This window comes from Callorhinchus milii, unplaced genomic scaffold (assembly GCF_018977255.1).
Source record: "Callorhinchus milii isolate IMCB2004 unplaced genomic scaffold, IMCB_Cmil_1.0 Scaffold24, whole genome shotgun sequence".
Taxonomy (NCBI): Eukaryota; Metazoa; Chordata; class Chondrichthyes; order Chimaeriformes; family Callorhinchidae; genus Callorhinchus; species Callorhinchus milii.
Genome location: NW_024704765.1, coordinates 6,165,276 through 6,190,833, shown reverse-complemented (window position 1 = coordinate 6,190,833; position 25,558 = coordinate 6,165,276). Strand labels below are relative to the sequence as shown.

At 42.8% G+C, this 25,558-nt stretch overlaps 1 protein-coding gene across 1 annotated transcript in view; it reads right to left on the bottom strand.

The window, feature by feature from the left end:
• The window catches only part of atp13a2 (ATPase cation transporting 13A2), a 30,327-nt gene extending 6,874 nt beyond the window's left edge, over positions 1–23,453 (bottom strand). The window contains exons 1-23 of the mRNA XM_007906955.2: positions 23,331–23,453; positions 13,117–13,190; positions 12,280–12,447; positions 11,597–11,655; positions 11,067–11,175; positions 9,856–9,935; positions 9,171–9,248; positions 8,845–8,914; positions 8,337–8,471; positions 7,936–8,002; positions 7,706–7,837; positions 6,980–7,138; positions 6,171–6,281; positions 5,774–5,820; positions 5,064–5,252; positions 4,184–4,390; positions 3,501–3,605; positions 3,125–3,281; positions 2,749–2,869; positions 2,425–2,549; positions 1,787–1,950; positions 1,237–1,341; positions 588–667 (exon numbers count right to left, since the gene is read on the bottom strand). Coding sequence (XP_007905146.1) covers positions 588–667; positions 1,237–1,341; positions 1,787–1,950; positions 2,425–2,549; positions 2,749–2,869; positions 3,125–3,281; positions 3,501–3,605; positions 4,184–4,390; positions 5,064–5,252; positions 5,774–5,820; positions 6,171–6,281; positions 6,980–7,138; positions 7,706–7,837; positions 7,936–8,002; positions 8,337–8,471; positions 8,845–8,914; positions 9,171–9,248; positions 9,856–9,935; positions 11,067–11,175; positions 11,597–11,655; positions 12,280–12,447; positions 13,117–13,190; positions 23,331–23,340 — 2,552 coding nt within the window. The 5' untranslated portion in view covers positions 23,341–23,453. The remainder of the gene's footprint in view (positions 1–587; positions 668–1,236; positions 1,342–1,786; positions 1,951–2,424; positions 2,550–2,748; positions 2,870–3,124; positions 3,282–3,500; positions 3,606–4,183; positions 4,391–5,063; positions 5,253–5,773; positions 5,821–6,170; positions 6,282–6,979; positions 7,139–7,705; positions 7,838–7,935; positions 8,003–8,336; positions 8,472–8,844; positions 8,915–9,170; positions 9,249–9,855; positions 9,936–11,066; positions 11,176–11,596; positions 11,656–12,279; positions 12,448–13,116; positions 13,191–23,330) is intronic.
• Between the last annotated feature and the right edge of the window lie 2,105 nt (positions 23,454–25,558).

Here is a 25,558-nt window from a genome sequence, read left to right as displayed (position 1 = left end):
CATTAGCACCTGGACCACTGGTTTCACTCCTCAAACACATTTGATAAAAGCGGCGTTCCAGTGGTGCACACCATCCACTCACAAGTTTAAGCAGGAAACTGCTCTCATCCTGAGTGATGATAGTGTAAATATTGGGGTGTAGCTTGTGATTTAGGATCAAACATTAAAACTGGGGCAATGGGAATTCTGCTCAGGGCTTTCAACTGCTGCAATTACGTGTCGCTTCATATACACAAATTCACCTTAGAATTATTTATAATACTAACTGTGCACCATTCTCCCACCAGCAAAATCATCAGAAAAAGTGACTGACCAATGATTCTCCCAACTAAATTGGTCATTTATTTTATGGCTTTGTAACCTTGCTGCAAAATGGCTGTAGTTTTTGCCTACAAAGCAATCACTGCGCTTGACATTACTACCAAACGTTCTGAAAGATTTCTCTTCCTTTCATTTGGGGGTGCGTGAGGTAGGGTTAGGGTCTGGCTCAGTGCCTAACCACAGTGGGACCGTTCAGGGCTCTGTCATATTCTAATCGCCTGCAACTCCTTGCCTCATTTATGCGCAACAGCAACCATGTCAATTACCCCAGCTTCTGCAAGTTCTCCACGAGTTGAGTCTTCTGATCTGGAGCCATTCGAGCATAAATAGTGCCTCGCTGCAGGATCTAGGAGAAACCACCAAAGAAATACAAAGCAGCCTCCCCAAAACAATAACTCTTACAGTATCCTGCTACAGATGTTGTACCAGGTAATAGAACAACTCAACTTCTGTGGTGCTCTTAAAATAGTTAAGTATCTCAGAATGCTTATTACATAAAAATGTATGTCCCTCCCTGCTTGAAGGTACAGTAACTATCAATATTATATTTCTGTGCTGTTACTCCCTGTATGGTTTTCCTAAGATGTGTTGTAATGGGTCTGAAATCCTGGCCATCGGTTCCAGCACAGTTTGATAGGGATGAAGCTCAGCTCATACAAAGGTACTAACCCGATATCAGACAGTAGTATATCTAGGCGTTTACAGATCTCTCTACTCAGAACGATGTGGGAAAGAACTAGTGAATCCTATGGAATTATGGAATATCCTCAGGGTGCGGGGGCAAAGGTGTGAATAATAATAAATGAGAAAAAACTGCATTACAGTTGTTGCACTATTCAAAGCTTTCCTTACTGAATATTAATTTGGTTCTTACGTTTATGAACGGAACATGGCAAAATAAGCACGATGGCTTACCTTTGGTAGTAGATTTGGGAAATACTCAAGAACCACAGCAAAGGATCTCCCGTTTAGTGCAAGGTGATAAGACTGGCTCCAAGTCTCCTGTTGATAGGTCACAATCTGAAGTATGAAGCAGAAGCACAGTACAGGGTGAGATGTCAGCAAGCAAAAACTCGCAGCACCTTGAAAATGTCTCAACAAAGTGGACAAGAGGAAGTTTTGTTTTATGAAGTAATGCTCATTAAACCCAGCTGCTGCCTTCACCTTTCTCAACTCACCAACACTACTCCTCACCCCTTCCCCAACCCCTTTCCCCCCAAAGATGTGCCTAGTAAGGAACATTGCTGTTTGTCCCCGACACCCTGAGAGCTGCACTTCGGGGTTTTGCTGTGGGTTTTCTCGCCTTCACTTCTCAGCTTGTTTTAGGTAATAGTCTTTGGAACTACATTTAGCTTTCATCTTTCCTAGTTCATTTCCAGTCCTGCTGGTGCTGACTTAAAGGTATAATCCAGTGTTGATGTAATGTCAGTAAAGCACAGCCAGAGATCAGTGTGCATGTACCCACCTCAGTCCCATTCTGTTGGTCTGGAATAGGGTCTGCTAAAATGAACTTCAAAGAGGCAGGTTTATCGTAAGTGGGTGGCGAAGCACTGGCAAAAATGACTCTGTCCTTCAAATCGATCATCCCACAGTTCCTGGCGACATTCAGGGCTGTCAACATGTTGTCTCCTGAAAAACAGGAGTACAGATAGCTAGGTCAGTGGCCAGACCTTGATCTAAAAGGGAAAACGCATCCAGGGCTCTTTGACCATGAACATACTATCATATTTGGAGTAGAAACCATAGCTTATTCCAAAAGATTCAATTGTTATCTGAAACAGTACAAATAAAGAACATATAAAGTATCAACATTTGACAACTGCGATAAATAAACATTTAATCAGAAACAAACACCAGAAGACAAATTAAACACCCTATTACAGCGGCACAAACAGTAAAACAATTCAGCTATGGACTCGATTCCCCATTACTTACCCTGTCTCCCACAGGTCAGGCCTAGTGCCTTGTAAGTATCCTGCTCAACCCGGCATATAGTCCACACCTCATATATTTCCTTGACCCCTCAGTCCCATCAGATCATATTTGAGATGCCTCAGACATGATAAGATGCTATATCAAATGCAAGGATTATTGTTTTTATACCTGTCACCATTACAGTCTGAAAATTGGCTTGTTTCAGGCTGATAATCACAGGCTTTGTTTCTGCTTTCAAAACGTTCCGCATAATCAGAAATCCTAGGAATGTCATCTCACTCTCCACATAACTCCTGTTCAAAGAAAACAAAATGAACTTTAAAAATTGCAGTGCAACTGGGATGTTCACGAGCCAGACATTCCACCCCAGTCTGGGGGAGATGCAAAACATACTCATCATTTACACTGTAGAGGACAATGCAAACCATGGATCAAGTTAGAGAAGGTAAAACAGTGAAGCGTTTTCACAAACTATCTGTTGACTGTACCTACCTCTCAAGCTTGTGTAGTGCATCAAAGGCGATGTCTGGACTCAGCACTTTGTATGCAAGCCCCAAAACTCTGTAGCCGTCCCTGGCATAGTGACGCAACATTTCAGAGAAATCAGTAGGAACTGGAACATGAAAAGGAATGAGAATTCAAAACGTTCTTCAAATATGAAAATATGTAATTTCAATGAAATAATACATTCCCAGTCGAACAAGTGCCTTCTGCTCATTTGAACTAATCAGAATCCCAAGAGAGCCAATTATTTCCCATTATTTGGGCAAATTTAATACATATCAACACATTACGACTCCACTTGTTTTGGATTCCACGTGCTTTGCCTTGATAATGGTTATAGGGTCTTTCTTCAGCTTTTAGTTACCTGATTCCTTCAGACAAAGGCTGGCCACCATCTCAGGTGCACCCTTTAAGTATGCCTCTGTGGGCAAACTGCCAGGTCTCTTGGTGAGCACACTCATCCTCTGCAGTGATGAGGCAAATGGAAAACGACGAAGAATTCCCACAACTATCTCTTGTTTCTAGGAAAAGTCAAGTTATAGATACATAGTAAGTCGGATACTCAGACTATTATTAGACACAGTTTAGTTACCACTTTCAATGGACGTTAGTGGTGGGTGAGTTTAATCGTCTGCTCACAGCCTGGATTCAAACCCAAGACTCAAGTACAAAGGCAGTGTTGATGACTCAGACAGTAACACTTCTATTGTAGTTTTAAACCATAATTTTATGATACTTACAGTATCATAAGGCTGCTCTTCCATTGGTGGAGGCTGGATAACAGCCAGAACTCTTGTCCCAAACGCTGCAATGCTGTCAGCCTCCGTAACGTTTTCTTTCAGATCCTGAAAGTGGAGTTCATATATATATATAGATATTATATATGGGCGCTTCGCCCACAAAATATACAGTCAATTCACTTTACAGTTTATTCTGTGAAGCGCTTTGAGATGTCTCGAAGATGTGACAAGGCATTATATCAAATGCAAGGATTATTTTTATTATATATCTATATCTATCAATGTATCAGGCCAACTGAGGATACGGAGAACCAGAAAAATTAAAGATGGGTCACAATAAATAAAATACGTTTAAAAGTATTTTTCCCACCAAACACATAGCCAATTTACTTTAAAATATATTCTGTGAAGCGTTTTGAGACGTCTCAACGACATAAGGCACTAGATATAGATATTTTAGTGCGTGATTTAAATTTGGTTCTCCTGTTGGAAAGTAAGATTTCTCCTTCAGTGCTTTTGATGACCATGTCAATGTAAATGAAAATTCAACTATAGACTGTGGTACCAACTTACCATGTCTATTTACTGGAAAGAGGCACAATAAGACATATCTCAATCTCTCTCCTGTAGTAGAGTGTATAACAAGTAAAACACTAGCAAATCTGCAGAAAGAATGGACATACCCATCCAATGGACTCCAACATCTTCAGATCGAGTGGGTCACCAATAAGGCTATTTCCGATCAGTGAGATGCTGTGACAGGTAGCTAGTGTGCGGAGCAATGGATTGTCAGGAAGGTGGCGAGGCTCATGAATAATTGGCTGAAATACATTGCTCTCTACTGGTACAACCCCCCAGATGTCAAGTCCTTCCTCTGTTAGTGTTCCTGTCTAAGCAGAAAAAGCAACATCATCTCACTTAACAATCCTCACAACCCCATCCTCTACCTTGCAACAAACAAAGCATTTTAATCCCAACTGTCATTCACAATTCCACAAACCACTAAAATATTTTTGATTAAACAAATGTTACTGCTATAAAGAAGCAAACTTTCAAGACTTGATTGTATAATTTCAATCCTTTAAGAAAAAGTCTGTCAAAACTCTCAATACCTCCTATTATTAAACAAAACATACTTCAATTGTTAGTTCTACTCTTTATGATGAATGAGGTTGAGGCGAGATTGATAAGACTACAGTGTAGAAGAGTTTCTCGTGGTGTCCTGGCCAACAATCCTCCAGATTAATTGGTCATTCACCGACTGTTTGTCGGACTTTGCTCTATGCAACATGTCATTTGTTTACAAAAGAAATGTTACTATACTCAATGGTAATTAGCGTCAATTATACACATTTTTTAAAAAAAGACAAAGTACTTTATTGGACAACTTTAGGAGAGGAGAAAACTGGAGAGTTGAAAAGAAATAAAAAACAAGGTTCCATCTGAATTATCTCATCTAGGTTTTCTAAATTCACAAGGAAAATTGTAAATGAATTTGGCACAGTATCACACAAAGCCAATTACAATTGCATTCAAGTGTCAATGCTTCATCATCAGTCTCACCTTATCAAAGCAAATTAGTTTAAGCTTCCCACAAAGGTTAATGCGGGGTGGACTAATGCAGAATATCCCGTTTTTCTTCAATCGATTCTGGGCATAGATGGTCCCAACAGTCATAGCTGCCGGGAGAGCAGGTGGGACAATGATGGTGATGAGATCCAGGGCACGCAACAGCAGTCGAGACACGGGCACCTATTAAAAATGGGGGGAAATATACAGACCTATTGTGATGGATAAAAGGTACATTTATGGTACATCAAAACAATTTCTTACTGTATGGCTGTGATGATGGAGCACATCAGTGACAAAAGTGACAAAATATTTGCTTAGACACCAAACAGAAAGTATACATACATATATTCTTATAAATCCTTACTTGGTCTGCCCGAGTATGCTACACTGAAGACTTAGTATTAAGTAAACACTAAATTAATTCCTGCACTAGTACTAGAACAATTGCCCAGCCCAGGTAGTGGAGAACAGCTGAGATTATCTGAACACATTTGAAACTTTCCAAACTGCACTGGACCTGGTATTACATCATTGATAATGCAGAGGTCGGGTGGGGCAAGCCCATATAGGCATTTGAAAGTGAGAATCTAGAATTCAATCTACCCGTTTCCATTCCTATATCAAAACTATAGGCCAGGAAATGGTGATAATGCACCTGTCATCTTGAGAGAGAGAAGGCAGGAGGAGCTTTATGTTCTTACCTTCTTTTGGACCAGAATCACTACGCTGTAAATGTCCCCAATCAGAGCTGTAAGAAAAACCCAGCAGTTATTCCTTGGAAGCATTCGCACCAAATCATAGTCATCTCGCCAGCTTTTTACTCCATTGTCATGTAGTTAAATTAAGGCGAGTTCAGGAGCAGGAACATGAGTAGTTAGGTGGCCAGTGATGGTTGATTGAAGAGGAAGGGCCATTGAAAAAAGGCTCAGAGGTTCAACATTGGATTCATGAATAGGAGCGACTATTCTTGCAAGTCAATATAGTCAGCACCTGAGGTGGAGTAGGCACAGCCAGGTTTTGTTGGCATTTAGCTGATCTCTGATATCTGATAGGACAGATATATTAAGACAGGACACCCGATCTTCTAAACCAACTTACCAAGCAGTCCTAGGAAGATGATAAATTTAATGGCATCTTTGTAGAATTTAAATCCAAGAGGTTTGGGGTACAGAATGGAACTGACTAGGTCTCCTTTAGCAGTACAATAACCTGCAGGAAGAAAAACAAATTGAAGATCTCTCTCCTACCACAGTGTACTACCAAGAAAGATTAAACAACTTATAGCTTTTCTCTCTGGAGATGAGACGATTGAGATAGAGGTGTTTACGATTATGAAAGGATTCAATAGGTGGATATTATTATTATGTGAATAGATTGTTTCGACTTGTTGGTGCGTCCAAAGCAATATTCCTTTGGAGGGAATGTGGAACTTACTGCCAGAAGCTGTGATTGAAGTGGAAAGTATTCATGAATTTAAAGGAATCTTGATGCATTTGTAAAGGAACAGGGAATAGAGGGGCATAGGAGAGGATTAGGGAGATGAACGTTGGTGTGAAGTATACACGCAACACAAACTATTTGGGCCGGAAGGCCCGTTTCCTTGCTCTAAGATGCTGCATTTTACTTTACTTTACAAAAGCGAAGCTATGCATGGCTACTCATGGGAGTAGGATTACAGGAATCTGACTGATAAAAGATTTTCCTGCCATTTTCACACATACACTTTGACCTTGTGTTAAAATAACTTAGAATTAATTTACAACGGATCAATGGAAAGTTACTGACAGAATATAGCAACCATTGAGATGTAATGCAGAGATGCTGAAAAATGTGCACTGTGCAAAATTATCATAACTGTTTCATCTGAACAGTTTCACTCCCTACCCACGTTGGCACCCATTCAGTACCTGTCCTTATTACCACAGCCATCACAGGATCTTCTGAGATATAATTCTTCGACTGAATGACTTGGGTTCCACAGAAGAGCGTGTGTCTCTTGTGCTCATCAATAGAATAAGTCAAATCCAGGTCAGGTAGAGTGGTTTTCAGCACTGGTATACTCTCACCTGGAAAAACAACACACTGCAGCATAGTTTCCTTTCACTGTGTACGGGTTTCCTCAATAAATTATTCATCCTTAACATGCATATATATGGTTTAAGCAAACACTGGGATAAAAATGAAGGATCCAGAAATACTAGAATCACAGCAATCGATTGTGATGTCCCAAACACATCTGGTTATTTAAATGACAAAGCTGAAATGCAATTTGAATCCCACTTCTGAGTAATGGAAATGTTAGCTGAAATAGAGTGAACCGCCATTTTGGATTCCCCAGCAGTGAGACTCAACTTGCTGCTTTACTCCCCAAATGTACAGACGTATGAAACAAAAAAGGGGATTTTCTCTTGGTTTCCTGGCCAACAATCCTCCAGATAAAATCGGTCATTTACATTAGGTCTGATTGTAGGGCATTGTTATGTTCAAATTGACGACCACATTCACCTACAAAATATACAGTCACTACACTTTATAGAATATTTTGTGAAGAACTCTGAGAGGCAATATATCAAATGCAAGCATTACATTATTTTATTATTACACTGCAGCTCATATAAAATATCCACTCTCACCTGTAAGCATGCTCTCATTGACCATACACTCTCCAGTTAAAAGCGTTGCATCACAGGGCATTAAAAGCCCATTTGAAGGAATCACAATGCAGTCACCGGGGACTAGATCCTGAGAATTCACCATTTCCTCTTCTGCAAAACAATAATCAACATGAAAACCACCATGAAGCCCACCATCAACTGAGCACAGAGACAAGCCAGGGGCCTTTAGAACTTGAGCCACCACTCACCTCCAGTATCTCTGCAGACTTGCACTTTGACAGTTAGCTTTACCATATTCCGCAGGGTTACACTTTGCTGCACACCAGAGAAAACAGTTGCAATTAGTGACAAGATTGTGAAGCTTCTCACCTTCTCTCCATTGTCCTCAGCATTCAATGGAAGATCGAACTTTTTGACCTTGCTTTCGGTAATCTTTCCCCTCCCCACACTCTTCAGCTTCAACTCCCACGCCCCCCCTCCCAGGTGTCCAGCTAGCAGTGCAAAGTGCTATGAGATACCCTCCAGATGTGAAATGTGCTATAAATATAAACCGTACTATAAGATGCTATGTACAGAATTACTTTTTGAAATAAGGCACCATATCAAATGCAACTATTATTATATTGTAGAATATTCCTGCATACAGTACCTTACGCGTCTGGTAAAGAGATACTGCAATGGATATGAATGAAATAAACAGAATGCATGCTGCATAGTAGTAATACGTTTCTGCCATCCATAGCGCAATACTTAATATCTGGAAAATGTAGAAGGGATTCAGCACCTGGAATCACAAAGAAGATTAAAATTGAAGCACTCGCCATCAAAACCAAACAACAATTACAATACTGAAAAGGTCAACTAACAACTCATCTAAGAAGCCTTATAGGAACAGTATAAAGAGCAAGGAATCATCTTTTTACTCTTTACCTCCTTTGCTTTTTTGAAAGCTCTTGGGATTTCATTAACCTTTCCAGAGCTAAGAACATAGGTGAGATCAGAATGAAGTGCCGAGATAAGACTGAGATCAGTGACTTTCATGTAGGTGCTAAATTGATTTTTACAACTTCTTGGTGCGTTCACTTGAAATAAGCACCTGGATGCAACAGAATTAAAAGCATTTGACTAAAGAAGTAAGCAGACATGCCTAGACTCACCTCCTCCACTAACAATGTGAAGTAGGGTTTTACAGGCACGTCAATGATATTTGGCCCATACACCTTCCGCCTGTGAGCAAAACACATACACATTGGCACAATGGTTCATGCAATGCATTTTGTCAGACTTTAAATTCACTTAAATATCTAAGAACATTGCTTGAAACCATCACTGAGGTTCTAACCATGTAGTGTATGTATATTGTACACTAATGAGATTATTGTATCATCTTCACAGCATGCTCCACAAAGATGTTTTGCTGAACTACTTTTGACAAGTATGCTGGCCTTTAAATACAATACGTTGAGTTTCCTCGAGTACTTACTTTTTGTTTTGGTCATGTCTGCTGAGTGCTGTCTTTTGCCTGTAAATATCTGCACATGTCAGTTGCTCATCTAAATCACTATGAAAGACAAATATAAATAAATTACACCAAGAACAAGGAAAATCAGAGGCAAAAAGTATGAGCAATGAAGCCTTCAAGTACATTCAAGGCTTAATTTTTATCACCTAAATGTTGACAGGGGGTCTATATTGCTTTGTAACAAAAATGATCTAAGGGGGGAAACTTTGTGATCCTGAGTGCGATATTAATACAAGAAGGTATCTCATCTATAGTAAACGAGGTTGCTTTGAAAATTACAACAAAGTGGCCTAGTCTAGTTGATTCAGGTAACAAAAGGGTAAATGATAGTTATGTAAAAATACACCTGGAACTGAACTTGTAAACTGTCTACCAGAAAAAGCACGAGATTCATCTGTCTCTATTTGATTGGGATTGATACCAAATCGTGCAACTAAGATACAATTCAGATTTTAACACTGACCTCTTAATAAAAATACATTAACTCGCCAACTAACTTATGGTCCAACATTCTGCCTTCAATCTTCATCCGAAATTCTGCCAGTATTCTCTCCACAAATCAAGATGAAGCTAATCAAGCAAAACTCCAGGATATTCACTAACTGTGACTGCAGCTGACCCAGTGGTCCTACACACGTCCACTCACCAGACTTTACAGAAGTTTTGTCTCTTCTCACTCCAAATGTAGCGAAAACCCTCAGAAATGTAGTAACGAATCACACTTTTCTTTGAAGGAAAAACACAAGAAAAATAGCTGGATTAAGTTTATCTAGAGCATTAAGCAGTATTGCTATAAACCCCAGGAAGCCCCGATCAGACATAAGGTCACTGAACCAAAGGATTTAAATAAGTGAATCACCAGCTGTGAAAAGCTGGTCTAAATTGTCATTTTAGATTCTAATAAGTTACTGTATGACATTACATTTTGAAACCGAAAATCAATTTAGAAAAGTCTAGTCATCTAAAATTCAGATTTTCTCAGTTATAATTTTCTAATAGAACAAATTCTCAAAATACTACACTTTACCAGTATATCTTGTGATGTGCTCTGAGGAGTCTTCACAACATGAACAGCGCTATGTCAAATGCAAGGATTATTATGATTTTTATTATTATTTGAGGCCTCAGGAACAGCCATCCCATAATAAACTTGCATTACATTCAGGTTGTGGGTTAAGAACCCCAGCAGCCCCCTGAGCACACTCTTCTCACCAGTTTGGGGAGGAAGGGGAGATACGAAGAAGAGGGTAAGAATCTGGTAAGTTCCTTTTTAACCTCCACGATACTTTTTGTCACCCCACCCCCTCGAGGTGAATGTCACAAAGTAAAGTTCAACAGGTACCAAGTGCCATTCCTTACCTCAGCCAAGTGTCTATTCGTTTGTGGAGCCCTATTGGTAATCTGTTCAACTAGGAGGTGGGGTGGCATCACAGCCAAGCTTGATCTTGCTCAGTAGTTAATTAGAAGCAGAAAGCCTGGCTAACTTCTCCTGTGTTAGCGGAGAAGCATCAACTCTCATTGTAGTTCTTCTACAGCCTAGTGAAACTGATGGGAACCTAGTGAGTAATAAATTAGTCTGCTGGACATCTCAGTTAGTTTATATTGGAAATCTTCACAAGACATTGTAGATGAGGCTCATTTGTGGCAGATGCTCAGACAAACCATGGCGATAAATCAGTTACAACACATAGTGGGTAAACTGGTGCAACTTTTAATGCAGTCCAAACACATGCACATCTCCTCTGAAATCAAGTATTCTCAGAAACTACATCTGAACAACCCTAAAATTCCACTGGATGGACTGGAGCTGGTATTTACCTGGCAATGCAGTACATGGAAGAGTAGCTGATTTCATACCTCCTCCTCTTTCTGAAGTTGAATAGTGTCCTTCCAATCATCTTCAGCCACTCCCACGGCTAAACAAATATGATTCTCGTCCTCCCCAGAGCCAGCTGGATGAACAAAACTTTAAAGAGACAAGGAAAATGACAGAGAATTACTGTGAGAACTAGAATGCCAACTTTCCAGTAACTGGAGAAACAGAAGTGATTGAATTCTAAAGACATTGTTTTTGCTAAAATACTGCCTGCTATTCCTGGACGAAAATGTGACTGGCAGGTTGAATATATTGTGGGAACAACCTTTTAAGATAGAGTTAGAGGTTACAATACACTGCCTGCACACTGCATGAGAGAGCCATTTCTTTGGAAGCATATTAGCACAACTATTGAGACATTCCTTCAAATTCATTATCCTAGAATTTTATTTTATAGCAATTTAGAGACTTACAGATCAATTTTACAGCTCTATCAGGCAGTTTTGTGGATTCAAAACATGCCTTTCCCATCAGTGATTCAATAACACGAGGGCAAAACACACCAACTTACTAATCATCTTCCACCTCCTCGGTCCAGACTCTGGCTGGGAACTGCTCGTTAATCGGACGCTACAAGTAAATACCAACACTTTAGCACATTAGAAATCCACAGTCATTCAGATGTTTTGCAAAAAAAAACAAAAAACTTGTGTTTATAGCTTACAAAATGGCCAAATTAAAGTGACTCCCTCCTTCAAACCAAATAATCACTTCCTCAGGTAGGTGCAAAATATGCTGAGACAAGCATTTGCTTCACAAATAATATTACTTATAACTGAGAAAACTGAACACAAGATTAAAACACACAAGATGAAGGTTAAAGAACAAAGTAAATCTTAAGAGGTGTGAGAGACAAGCCTCAACATTTTCCAGCCTGAATCTACCATCCCATCTCTTTCCAACATCCGCTAGGAAGTGGCAACCATCAGTGGTGTCAGTGCTGAGGAATGGATTGTCCAATTCCTCTCAATTACTTTGACCTGGGTATGACTGACATTTCTTTGAGATTAAACTTCATTATATCCAAAATAAACAAAACATTCCACCCAATAATCATCACTGGCCTTTCAGCTATCTAAAAAAAACTCATCAGATGCAATGCGACTACTAAAATGCTTTTGACAGGAGGTTACTCTAAGACCTAGTGAAACAATTCTGAGGCATCGCCTCTTCTCTAGGACTCATTTTTAATACCTTGATGAGGACCCAGTCAGCCTGGCTCAGGTGGCAGGGACTTCCCTTAGCGATCACTTCGAGCACCGGCTTCCAACGAAAGATTAACCACAGTATCCCAACCGTCAGGACAGTAAAAATGTGGCAGAGGTTTACCCGCCATTGCACTCGCTGGTATCCCTTCACCTCCTGCACAGAAAGTAAACTGAAATTTCAACACCAGTGGGAAAGTTATGCACTCAGCCTGAAGAGTGCATTCTCATTAGCACCACACAAGTCATTCACCTGAACAATTAATCATTTGTTGTTGAGTTCCTAAATTCAACTTCACAGTGAGTCAATATTTTTCCAAAAATAAATTATTAAAAATTCTACTTCATATAACTGTTTTTATTGAAATAATTGAAAAGATTTAACAAAAAGGTTACATTGAGGTAATTTCAACAGGCAAATATGGCAGCTGATCTGCCCCAGGAACGTCCCACAAGCAATGAGATAAGTAAGCAATTAACCTGACAATTTTGGCGGAGAATCTGGATGGGGGAAAAATATTGCTAAGTAAAAGGAAATCACAAAAAACAACGGAGAAACAAGGGTGAAGTGAAGGAAGAGAGTAGAAGTGTATGCAAAACCTTGACAGTCAAGGATTTTGGTAGGGGGGGTGGGGCGGCTGTAGAGGAATCATGTTTTCTTTTCAAGGGAGAAAATGAGAGGTCGCCCAAACCCAAGAATCCGCAAGTAGCATACCTTTTTTTAAAAAAAACTTTTAATGCAAGAAGTTCCAAGATGCATTCAATCTGTTAGCATCGCTCTTATTCTCTGAACAAAACAATTTACAGAGACATTGCAGACTCTTACCATGAAGGGGGTAGCCTGCGAGTGCGGGACTGCCCCGTAACAGGACTGCTGGTCAGTCAGCAGCTTGCTGCTATCTGTGGAAGAAGAGAATACTTGAGTTAGCTCTCAACTCAGCATGGACTTGAATTGTAAATACTCTGTTTTAGTTTTAACTGGTTCGTCTTCAGCACTACCTCAACACACAGTTTGAGTCCCCAAACCGTGCCTCTTGCCCACCTGCACTTAAAAGTCTCCAGGATTTCGTAAGCAGTGTGCATCCCCTTTAAATAAGGCACCTTATAAGATGGTTCTACCATAATTCCAGTCTTATGCAGGCTTCAGCAACTTCAAAACCTATTCCTAACCCATATAACTAGTTGCCCCACCCCATAATAAATAATTCTAGACGGAAGTTGTGATTTAGAACCCCAAACCTTTCTTTTAATGCCACTGATCAAAATGCTGTCCTTCAGATGAGACATAGCATCGGTGGGCTTGCTCTCTGGAATTTCACTTAAAAGATCCTCTGCCCCTCAATCCCAGCATTCAAAACCACCTCAAGACCCAGCTTTTCCATTGTGCTTCTGGATACCTCCCCCACCCACCTCTTCTTCCCCCCCACCCCCCACCCCCATACACCCTTCAGCATTCCTTCCAGCTCATGCCATCAGTCAGCTGTGTGATATCCTCCCGACGTGAAAAGTGCTACATACATAAATGTAAACAGTTATTGTTTTTTAAAAATAAATTTAAATATACCTTGAAGCTTTTCAGGAGCGACTGTAAGTTGTAATTAAACCCAAAACAAATTTCATGGGGAAAAAGTTTCAACTGCTACATGGATCAATATCCGAAAGCAGATATAAGGAAGCAGCAGAACCCACCCAGTAGTTTCACGGGAATCAGGTTAGTTGCTGCACCCAGCACGTTAACCTATCGAATAAAAAGATTGAACTCTTGAATACATGTGAAACAGGAATCCTACGAGTCCTATTTAATATGTATCCAACATAGAATGCAGGTCACTCTTATTCTATGAACAGAGAGACAGGATTGCAATGATCAAAAATGTTTAACAGGTAGAAATGATAGATCCTGTTCCTGCTCCACATCATCAACAAACCGTCCACGCCTACAATGTGAATATTTACCCTTTCACCACCACACCCAGAGCAATGACCTCACACACAGAAAACTGTTGCACTGCGACTTCCTTCAAGATTAATTCCGGATACAGAAATTTCTGTGTGTAATGGGCATTCATGGCACCCTCAGTCTGGTTGGATACTCTTACGTAGTGATGGGTTTCTGCATGCGTCAGACACTTGACCAAGAATATTTTTAAAATGTTTAATGAATGTCACAGAGCCGAAAACTCCAGTGGAGACCTAGCGCAGGCACAATAGGACAACAACAAGATTACATTTTTTATAGCGCCTTTCATGTTGGGAGAGCGTCCCAAGGCGCTGGACAGTGTTCAGCATTTTAGACCCGAGCAAGGGTCAGGGAGGGAGAAGGGAGGGGACGAGGAGTGCCGATGACATGGTCGAAGAGAAGGGTCTTGAGGCAGGATTTGAAGGAGGCGGAGTGATTGGGGGATGGATGGAATTCCAGAGATTGGGGACAGAGTGGCTGAAGGCTATCCCGTCAATGGTGGGGGGGGTGGGTCGGGGGACGTGGAGCAGGCCAGAGCCGGCTGAGTGGAGGGAGGGAGTGGGCGGGTTGGTAGGAGGTTAGGAGGTCACAGAGGTAGGGTGGGTCGAGGCCATGGAGAGCTTTGTAGGTGAGGACCAGGATCTTGAACTGGATCCTCTGAAGGATAAGGGAGCTAATGGAGTCGGGCGAGAATGGGGGAGATGGGGTCACGGAGTTTGGTGTGGGAGAGGACACGGGCTGCAGAGTTCTGGATTATCTGGAGGGAGGATTTGGGAAGGCCGACAAGCAGGGCGTTTACATAGTCGAGCCTGGAGGTGATGAAGGCATGAACAAGTGTTTCACCTGCATGATCCTCATCCTCACCTACAAGGCCATTCACGGCCTCGCTCCCTCCTACCTCTCCGACCTACTATCCCCCTACTTACCTGCCCGTACCCTCCGTTCCTCTGGCTCCGGTCTGCTCCACATCCCCCGCCCCAACCGCCCTACCATCGGTGGCCGGGCTTTCAGCCTCTCAGTTTCTAGGCTCTGGAACTCTATCCCCCAGTGCCTTCGCCGCTTCCTCCCTTTCCTCCTTCAAGGCCGGTCTCAAGACCTTTCTCTTCAGCCGTGCCTTCAGCTCTCCTCTCGACCCCATCCTCGCTCCCTCCCTTCCCTCCCCTCACCCTGACCATTTCCCCCCCTGCTCGGGTCCCAACCCAACTGTCCAGCGCCTTGAGACGTCCTCCCGATGTGAAAGGCGCTCTATAAATGCAATCTTGTTGTTGTTGCTGAGGGGCGATGTTACGGAGATGTTACAAATGGTGTTGTAAACTTTCTACTCCATCAGTCTTAATGAGATTATCACCAATGATTTGTTTATTAACCCAATGCTCCGGATTATACTTTATGCAGTCTCCAGAGTCTTTTAATCTGTCCACAATGCACCAGTCATGCAAAAGCTAAACTTAACGAAATATCTTTCACCGGGATCAACATTCCTACCACTGTGTAAACATCACAAAATATTATAATGAGGAACACCACTTCAATTGAAATTCCTGAAGTTAAACTGTACAATAAAATGATTGTAATGTTTCACAATATCACAAGATTGGTTTGGATGAACAAGGAAGGCCCTTCGACCCATCTGATCACATCCCTCCAGAATACTCTAGTGTGGCCTGACCAGAGGATTATACAGCCCAAGTTTAATGTCTGGGGATCGAAACTCAACTGTTTTTAGCAATATAGCCCATCACCCTGTTTGCCTCATTTATTAATGCCTCACACTGTTTTGACATAGCAAACTTAACTCATAAGCTGATTGGTATATTGGTATCGTCATTAACTCAGCATTTCAAGGCAGAAATTACTGTAGGTATCTCAAAGCTGCCTCCTTCTCCTCACACCCTCCCTATTTAAAGTCAATCGTACTTTAATAACTCCATTTTAACCTCATTCACCTTTTAAAATGGTTTAATTCCTGAATAAATCAATTTAAAGCAGTGTGAAATGATTCATCTCCGTATTAAGCCAGCAGGGAGTTTTGTTTATATTATAGTTAATTCTGAAACCACAGTAAATTTCATAGTTTAACTTTTGGCTGAATTGCAATGAATTCCTTTCAGACAGGGTTGAAGCAAATATCTCTGTGACAAAATAGGATTTTTGAGACAGACAATGCTTGACTGAATGCCACGAACTAGAACATATTTTGTCATTGCTAGAGTTGGTGTCCAGTTGAACCTCAGCTGTTGGCACCTTAGCAGTTAGGGCAACTCACTATCAAAGCCTTTGTTAAGTCTGTTTTATTTTTGTATTTGGAGACCAGTGGTAACCAACATCCCCAAATCACCAATGGAACTTTCCTCTAAGGGAAAAACAGGCCACTCCTTTGACTGCTATTAAATAATTACATAGAACGGATCAGCATGGAATCACGCCATTTAGCCCAACTAGCATGATCCTTCACCCCTCCTAATCCCCTCTCTCATACTCCTCTATTCTTTCTCCCATTTCTGAAGAGAATAAATATTAAAGGGCGTGGAAGTGAGCAGGACAGTAAGATTAAATTAGGTGGTTTATACGGAGAAACATACTAGTGCAAAATTGATGGGTAGAAATGGCCTATTTCTAGGTCGTCTATGACTCCCACTCCAGAATTCAGTCATTAAACTTTACAGTAAAATCCTATGAAGCACTTCAAAATTCTCTGACAACCCGATAAGGCAATGTATCTAATGTTAGGATTATTTTCTCTTTCTTAGGATCTGCATCAATATAGCAGTGGAATGCAAACTGTGAGTTTCACAAATCCCAACTTGGATCTTGAACCGCTAACTTTTTTGACTAGATATTAATAAACTGTGCATAAAAACATCTTAAAAAGAGATTTTAAGAAAAGCACCTTAAGATAAGTCATTCCATTGTTTAAAAAAAATTAAAAACAAAATAATTCCAACAAAATCGAGGCTGGATTTGGTCGTGAGTACTAAATTTAGCCACTGTGGGCACACTGTAATTTTGAAATTATAGTCATTTTACTTTAGTATGGTTTGAACTTATAATTACATGACCTTGCCTTGTGCATAAGTCAAACATTGTCAGAATTTAATTCCCCAAATTAAGATGAGTCATTCTTACATGATCTGACCATCATCAGAATACACCTACTCTTTAAATAGTTGCAAACCTCATTGCCTAGTCTTCTCCCTGCTTGAACAGGCGACAGGTGTTATTCTGACCCTGTGAGACTTCAAGTACGAGTGCACCTTTTATATAGGTTTACATTGCACGAATAACTAACTAATTGCTATTGGAAGAATTAAATTCTAACATGTTAGCTTCATTTCATAATAGATTCAATGTGATTATTATATCAAATTTGTTATGTCACAAAGTTATTTATCCCTGCTATTCCCAAAATACAATAAGTTAGGATCCTTTGCAAGTACTCCTTGGTGCACTCAATAATTGTGTGTGTGTGGGGGTCAATACTTGTATATACGTGTTTTTAAATATAAAGAGCTTGAGTTTTTAACCACTGTGATGTGTGTGAAACTACACAAGTATTACAATCAAGTTTCTGGAGAGAGGGACCACCAACAGCAACACAAAAGGCCTCCCAGCTATCAGCACCTCACAGTCTGCCAGACAAGTCTTGTCAGAAGAGGCATAATGTTTGAAGATTTCATTATTATCCGCTTTGTATCCCTCATTTACAGACCCCTTTACAAACGGTTTGAGGACAGGATCTGCAGCAGGAAAAACTGTAAACACAGGCACCAGTGCTGCAGTTGTCAGGACAATTAGGTCTGGCCACCTGAGGGTTCCTCTGGTGGAAGAGCTGGTCTCTCCGTTCTGTTTGCTCTCTCATTCATTCAACACCCCAAAGAATCAGCTCATGGGCTGTTGCTGCTGTGAGCCCTGCTATCTGCCATACATTATCATAAACCAAGTACAAAGTCAGGTGCAAAACTGCAATGCACTGCCCCCATTGTAGTATTCTTCATTACATGTCTCATAAAAGCTCTACTGATAATATAAACAAAACGCAAAATACTGAATTATTTGTTGGTGGAGATGTGAATGTTATGGAAGGGTGGAAGCGAAATTGGTGAATTTTTCCGACTCACTGCGAGAGCAGGAAGAAGCCGCAACACAATCATCCATGTACCTGAGGAATAGGTCAGGGAACCGACCTGAGTAGGCCAGGAACAAATACTGTTCCAGGTGGCCAACAAACAGGGAGACGTAGCTGGCACGCATGCGGGTTCCCATAATGACACCTTTTACTTGGAGGAAGTGGTTGGAGTTGAAGGTGAAGTTGTTCAATGTCAGAACAAGTTCAGCCAGGTGGAGAAGAGTAGTGGTGGATGGAGACTAGTTAGGCCACTGTTTGAGGTGGAACAGAGGCCCTGTAGGCCGTCCTTGTGGGGGATGGATATGTAGAGGGACTGAACGTCCACAAATAATTCTCCGCCATTTCCGGCACCTCCAGCGTGATCCAACTACTAAGCATATCTTCCCCCCTCGGCCCACCGCAGCATTCTGAAGGGACCTTTCCCTCCGTGACTCCCTGGTAACTATTTAGTCAGATTAATTTTAAAAAGTGGTGCGCAGGAGTAGGCTGTATACCCTCCGGCTTATTGTCATCTCATAACACCTGCAACCTATTCAGTGGGGACTGGGAACTCACTGTATAGCAAACACTGATCTGTTGTCACTTTATTGGATTCCTGTTGATTTTTCCTACTCTTAATTTCCTGCTTTGCTTTACTTGGATGATTCCATTTCCTTTATCTGGTAAATTCCCGAGACCTGAAACCCTTCATAATCTTAGCCATGAAATACAAAGATTGTGCAAGTTTTGCAAAAAATCTTAAATTCAGTCTTCTGAATTAAAACCGAAATTAAGAATTCCAAAATTCTGCACAATCTTAAAACTTCAAAGTTTAAGACAAATGGCAAGGTTAATAAGTCCATGAGGAATGTTAAGTTCCTGGTGGCTGGGACATCTACTTCCATCACTCACACTTGTGTAGCAAAGATCACAATACAAGCAGAAGGAGGACCTCTGAACTGGACGAAATGCTTCTGAACAGTCATGGCTTTCCAAAAGCTTGCCATGTTTCAAACCACACAACAATGTTTTCTCCTGCCATCTCTCAATCTGGAATTCTAAATTGCAGGAAAAATAAAGAACAATGCACTGAAATGTCAACATGAAGTCAACTCCCACCTCCACCCACTCTCCCTCGGCCCCATGAACTCAGATGCGTAGAGAGGTAGACATTGGACTAACATAATGCCAATAGGATATTACATTGATTCAAGTTGCACACGACTAGGTTTCATGCTAATGTAGGGAAATGTTAAAAACACAGACATAAGCATTATAGCACCACCATACACTCAAGTGTTCTGTTGTAGAGTAGAGGAAGACTACAGAGTAGAGAGTAGAGCAGGAAAAAAGATGAGGAAACAGGAGAGAGAATCACCAATCAAGACAGAGTAAACTGAGAACTGCGCAGATATATTTCTCCTCATACAAGGGTGTAAATGGCAAGAAAAAGATTGATGCATTAGTGCTGTAAACCATCTGTTGTTCTCAAACAGGATACAGATACACCAAAGATCACTCGGAGTTCAAAACAGATTAGAGAATCTTTTTTTAAAAAAAACAAGGAAGTCAAAGGTTAAAATGCCTCAATAAAGAAATTGACACTCCATTCTTTTTTTTAAAAATGTTGGTAATCCACTTTATTTGCAATAGTTTTGGGATACATTCCTGAATGGATTTGAAAATTATCTGCCTGACAGCACTTTCACCTCTGAGGCAAAAATCCTGATACAAGGCAAAACCCATCTGGATTCTGAGCTAGTCGAGGCTGACATTCCAGTGTCGTCCTGAGTGAGCTCTACATTGTCCGAGCAGTTATTCTTCAGGTGAGATGTTAAAACTGTTGCCCATTGCCCAGTGGACAACAGAGCACTATTCAAAAAGAGATGGAAGACCTGGGCAATAATCTTTCAAACAAAATTGATCATTCACTTCATGACTGTTTGGGGGTCATTGTTGGATGCAAATTAGCTGCCACATTGGTCTGCAATTACACAAGCATTATATTTTGCAAGAAAAGTGCTTGTCCTGTGAAGCGCTTTGAACACTTTGACAACATGATCAGATGCTACATTAAATACAATAGTTTTTAATGTATTATTATAAGGTCGTGAGGGCTTATAACCCAAGAACTGACAGCAACAGAACTGAAACTGAATTTACTTCCCACCATGTCAACCCAAACTTTTCTGTCCACACAGCAAAAAGATAACTAGTTCATTGCAAACCAATGCAACAGATAATGGCTATATTATTCAGAGGGGATTTGCACAGGAAATAAATGATAAATCCTTAGATTAATTACTTTTTAACAAATCCAAACTTCCGCAGCAAGAATCTAGGCATTCTGAAAGGTACCTCAGAGGTGCAAGCTGATCGATCCCAGTAAACTACTCCTCATATGGGCAATGTTTTGTAAGCACTTTGGTTTACTGGCACTGGTCATAAAATAGACCCTTATTAAGCTATCAAAATCTCTGTCATTAGTACAACAGAACTCTGAGTTATTCTTCTATCTACCAGGTAGAGGAGAGTTATGGACTGGAGATCAAGTTATCAATTGGTAAAACTCTAAAATTTGTTTAATAACAACAACAAATGACATTTGTAAAGCGTCTTTCACGTCGGGAGGATGATCATAGTGGCTCCTGCAATTCAGTGATTGCTGTCAAGTGAGTGACTGTTTTTGAAGGCAAACAGAGCAACCACCTTTCCATGCAGCAATGTCTCTTAACCCATCTTGAGGTGTTGACTAACGTGGAGCAATGTTGGTCAGATGAACAAGAGAAACTCCATTTATTTGAATAGTGCTATAAAATGCTTTAACATCCACAAGCAGATGGAATAAATGCTGCGTTTTATTGCAGTCTACTGCTGCACAGACAGCATTTCCCAAAGCCGAATGCACTGTTCTTTGCAGTAATGATTAAAAGTTAATACAGTACATCAACCCTTTCCCATATGCATACAAAGATTTCAGAACATCCAGCACGCATAAATCTCAGCACCCAAAGAGTCAGGAGCAGCTTGTTTGTGTCTTATAGAAAGCCACTAAAATTGTTGCAATCTTCCCAAATATGCCCCGAAAAATAGTCTTTGCATTTTATCTCGTGTCTCATCGCCTCATTAGAATGTACTTTACTGTAAAATGTAGTGCCTGTGTTGCATATTTGTAGGTTCGAATTCAAATTCAAGATCCTCATCCTCTCCTACAAGGCCATTCACGGCCTCGCTCCCTCCTACCTCTCTGACCTACTATCCCCCTACATACCTGCCCGTACCCTCCGTTCCTCTGGCTCCAGTCTGCTCCACATCCCCCGCCCCAACCGCCCTACCATCGGTGGCCTTCAGCCTCACAGCCCCCAGGCTCTGGAACTCCATCCCCCAGTGCCTTCGCCGCTTCCTCCCTTTCCTCCTTCAAGGCCGGTCTCAAGACCTTTCTCTTCGACCGTACCTTCAGCTCCCCTCTCGACTCTCTACCCCCTCCTCGCTCCATCCCTTCCCTCCCCTCACCCTGACCATTTCCCCCCCAATGCTCGGGTCCCGACTCAACTGTCCAGCGCCTTGGGGCGTCCTCCCGACGTGAAAGGCGCTCTATAAATGCAATCTTGTTGTTGTTGTTGTAGTAGTTGGTGAACACGAAAGACAATGTATGCACAGCAACGCCGTACAAAAACAGCCACGAATCAAATGACCAACTTTTTGAATTCGGGGAGGATGTTGGCCGCTACGCCGGGAGAAAACTCCCTTCTCTCTGCGAGCAGTGCCGTGGGAACTTTATCCGCTTTCAAGAGGGCACGAGGGTTCAGATATCGAACAAGAATAATCTGCAGGGGCTACGCGGGTGGGGGGGGGGGGGGGGAACCCGGCGGGTAAACGGGACAAAATGAGATTGCTCTCTCAAGTAGCCCATCTCTATCCTAACCTACTCATAAGCAAAAACAAGTTCAAACGACGCGGGTAAACGCTGCGAGGTGGAGACTTAAAAACCGCGGTCTGGGGGACAAATGCGTGACCGACCCTGAATTCAACCAGAGGTCACAGTTCGCCGAAAGCATTCCCTCCCGCAAAGGGACGGCAGAACGACCCGCGACAGGAATTAAGTTATGCAGGTCTCTCGACCGCAGAAGAGAGCCCGTTGCCCCGTTTCGCAGCGAAAACTGCTGCGTAACCCCCCGCTCCCCCCCCCGCCGGCTGCCCACGCCGAGGCAATCGTCAGCCGCGTTCACACGGGCTCGAGTTTCTCCGCGGACGCACGAGCTTCACACGGTGTACTTACCACGAGCGGCAAGTGATGTCAAGTAATCGCGATCCCCCCACCCTCAGCCCCCCACCGACTCCCACCCTCACACCCCCCACCCACACCCCCCCCCCTCACACCCCACCCTCACCCCCCCCACCCACACCCGCCCCACCCTCACACCCCCCACCTTCACACCCCCACTGCCACCCACCCTCACCCCCCACCGCCCCCCCACCCTCACACCCCCGCCCTCACCCCCTTACGCTTCGGAGAACATCCTGCAAAGTGCTTGGGAGACGTCTGGAAGACACACGCGTGTGTGCATGTGTGTCTGTCTGTGTGTGTGTGGGGGGGGGGGGGGGGTGTGGGGGTGGGGAGAGGGTTGCATTTGATTTAATCCCCATCCCTCCCTCCCTCCCTCCCTCCCGCTCCATCCCTCCCTCCCGCCCGCCGGACGGGTTTGGTGGGGGGTCTTTTTTTTTGCTGAGAGGAATCCACGCCGCGCGACGGTGACGGTGGCGGTGGTGCCGCCGCCGGAACGAACGAACGAACGACCGTTGGCCGCCGCCGCCGAGGACGACCCCCCCCTCCTCCCCACTCCCCGCGTGCGGAGGATGGATCCCGCGCGGCCCTGCGATCCGCTTTCTTTTTTTTCTCGGACTGATGGTGACTGACGGTGACTGACTGACTTGATCGACTCTCTGCCTCGCGCTCCGGCGCGCGCGCTCTCACCTGAGCTCATCGTTGCCCGACCGCCTGCTCATTCCTCTCTCGCGCTCGCTCGCGCGCGCGCTCTCTCTCTCTCTCTCTCCCGCGCGCGCGCTCGCTCGCTCTCGTCCACAGCCGTTACCCTCGCCTCGCTTCGCCCCGCCCACTTGCGTCATCGCGCACACCACGCGCTCAGGGCTGGCCCGCGCGCTGCGTCACGCGTCGTCGCCGGCCGCAAAGTCACCCGGGAGTTGTAGTCTTTACCTGGTGCAGCGTGTTGACTCCCCCCCCCCACCCCCCTCACCACATGCCTTACATACATACACACATAATAAAAGTAATAATAATACTTGCATTTGATATAGGGCTTTATCTCGTCTTCGAAGCGCTCCACAAAACGCCACTGCCAAGTGCGGTGACGGTGGGAGTCCTGCAGCTCTCAGCGCTTAGAGCGCTCGACACGCGAAGCGAGAGGACCCGGGTTCGATTCCCGGGCAGGGCAAAAAGTTGGGCAAGTTTCCTTGCGCTACACTCCTCTGTTCACCTAGAAGTAAGCAGGAAGCCGGTCGCTTTTCCGGTGGGGGGGGGGTAATAATTCCTTAAAAAAAAAGATAATAACTTGGTCACTCAACCCACGACTGTCTGTGGGACACTGCTGTTCGTGTTTCGCCCATAAAATATAGTCAATTCACTTTACAGTATACTTTGAGACATCTCGAAGACGTGATAAGGCACTATATCAAATGCAAGAATTATCATCATTATTATTATAAATTATAGTGACTATGTATTTGTAGGCAAACACAGCAGATTTAACAATAGCAATATCCCACAAATGTTGTTTTATTATGAAGTGGATGACTAATTCTATTTGGGGAAATTGTTGGCTCAGACACTAGGAGAAACTCCCTTCTGTTTTCTAGTCGTGCCAGGGGATTTTTAACATCTGATGATGGGACCTTCCTGTGCATAAATTTGCTGCCATGGTTAAATACAAATACCCATCCATGACAACAATTATCTGTGAAGTTATCAAATGCGAAAGTGGATTTTGGGCAAGCACGTTAGCAGACTTTCTTTCTGTCTGATACACGCATACTAGGACAGACCTTGAGACTACAAGTCACATAGTTTGGAGCTCATCCAAGCTCCTCTTCCTCCTGCCCTTGTCTGAGTTTTGCTTCTTTTCTTTTAGCAAATGTAATTTCCAACTTCTCATCTTTTCTGAAGCATGTGACATTAATCAGTAATAATACCTCAGGCTAAGTCACGCTCTTTGCTGGTATGGGTGGAGGGGCTTTTGTAAACCTGCTGAAATTCATAAACTGGAGCTGGCCAGAATGATCTGCTGAGGAACATTGTGGGTGGAGCATGCTTGGGACTCGTGGCACAGACATGGCTCTCTACATCTAGAGCAGTGGTGGCTAACTTGTGATCCACACAGCCATCAAGAAGCAGCCATCAAACCCCTCCCCCAGCCCCCCCCCCCCCCCCCCCCACCCCCACCCCGCCGCCGCGAACATTCGCACAAGTCTAGCTAAGTCTGTTGATTTCTTGCATAGATCAAGAAATATTCAATCAAGAACATTTACTTATTTTGTTGGCCAGCCATAAAGGTTGGCCCCCACTGATCTAGATGACAGTGTTGTTTATTTGTTGGGCTGCTCTTCTGAAAAGGCTGAGTGACTCACGCTGTTGTTCTGTTTCCCAAGGCATCAGCTGGCGAATCGGCACACAGAACCCTCTGTTGGGTAATCTTGGAACTGTATGCGGTGCGGAGGTTTGGTCCTTTTGACCCGTTTTCATTGAGTCTAGACTGACACCGGGGAGCACTGCATTGTTGGGAGGTGCTGTATTTCAAATCAAACCTTAAATTGAAATCCTTGGGATGTCCTCCCGACTTGAAAGGCACTTTACAAATGTAATTTTGTTGTTGTGGCTACTGTTGACGTCCAATCTGGCTATTAGATGGGCATTAAATAGCGTTGCTCAAAGAGGAGAGATTTCGTCCAGTGTTTTGGCCCCAAATAAATTGATCATTCTCCTCCTATCTGTGTGTGGCACCAAGAAAAATAGCTACTTGGCTCTTGTCAACCTGCACCAAATATTTCCCGGAATTAGGTAAGCAGGATGTGTCCCTCCAGGAAGAGAGTGCGCATTCCATTCCAACAATTTATCCCTGGGATTTCCATGTGTAGGTGGGATGCATGGAAGTCTCAGTTTGGTTTGGATACTCTTAAGCATGGTGATGA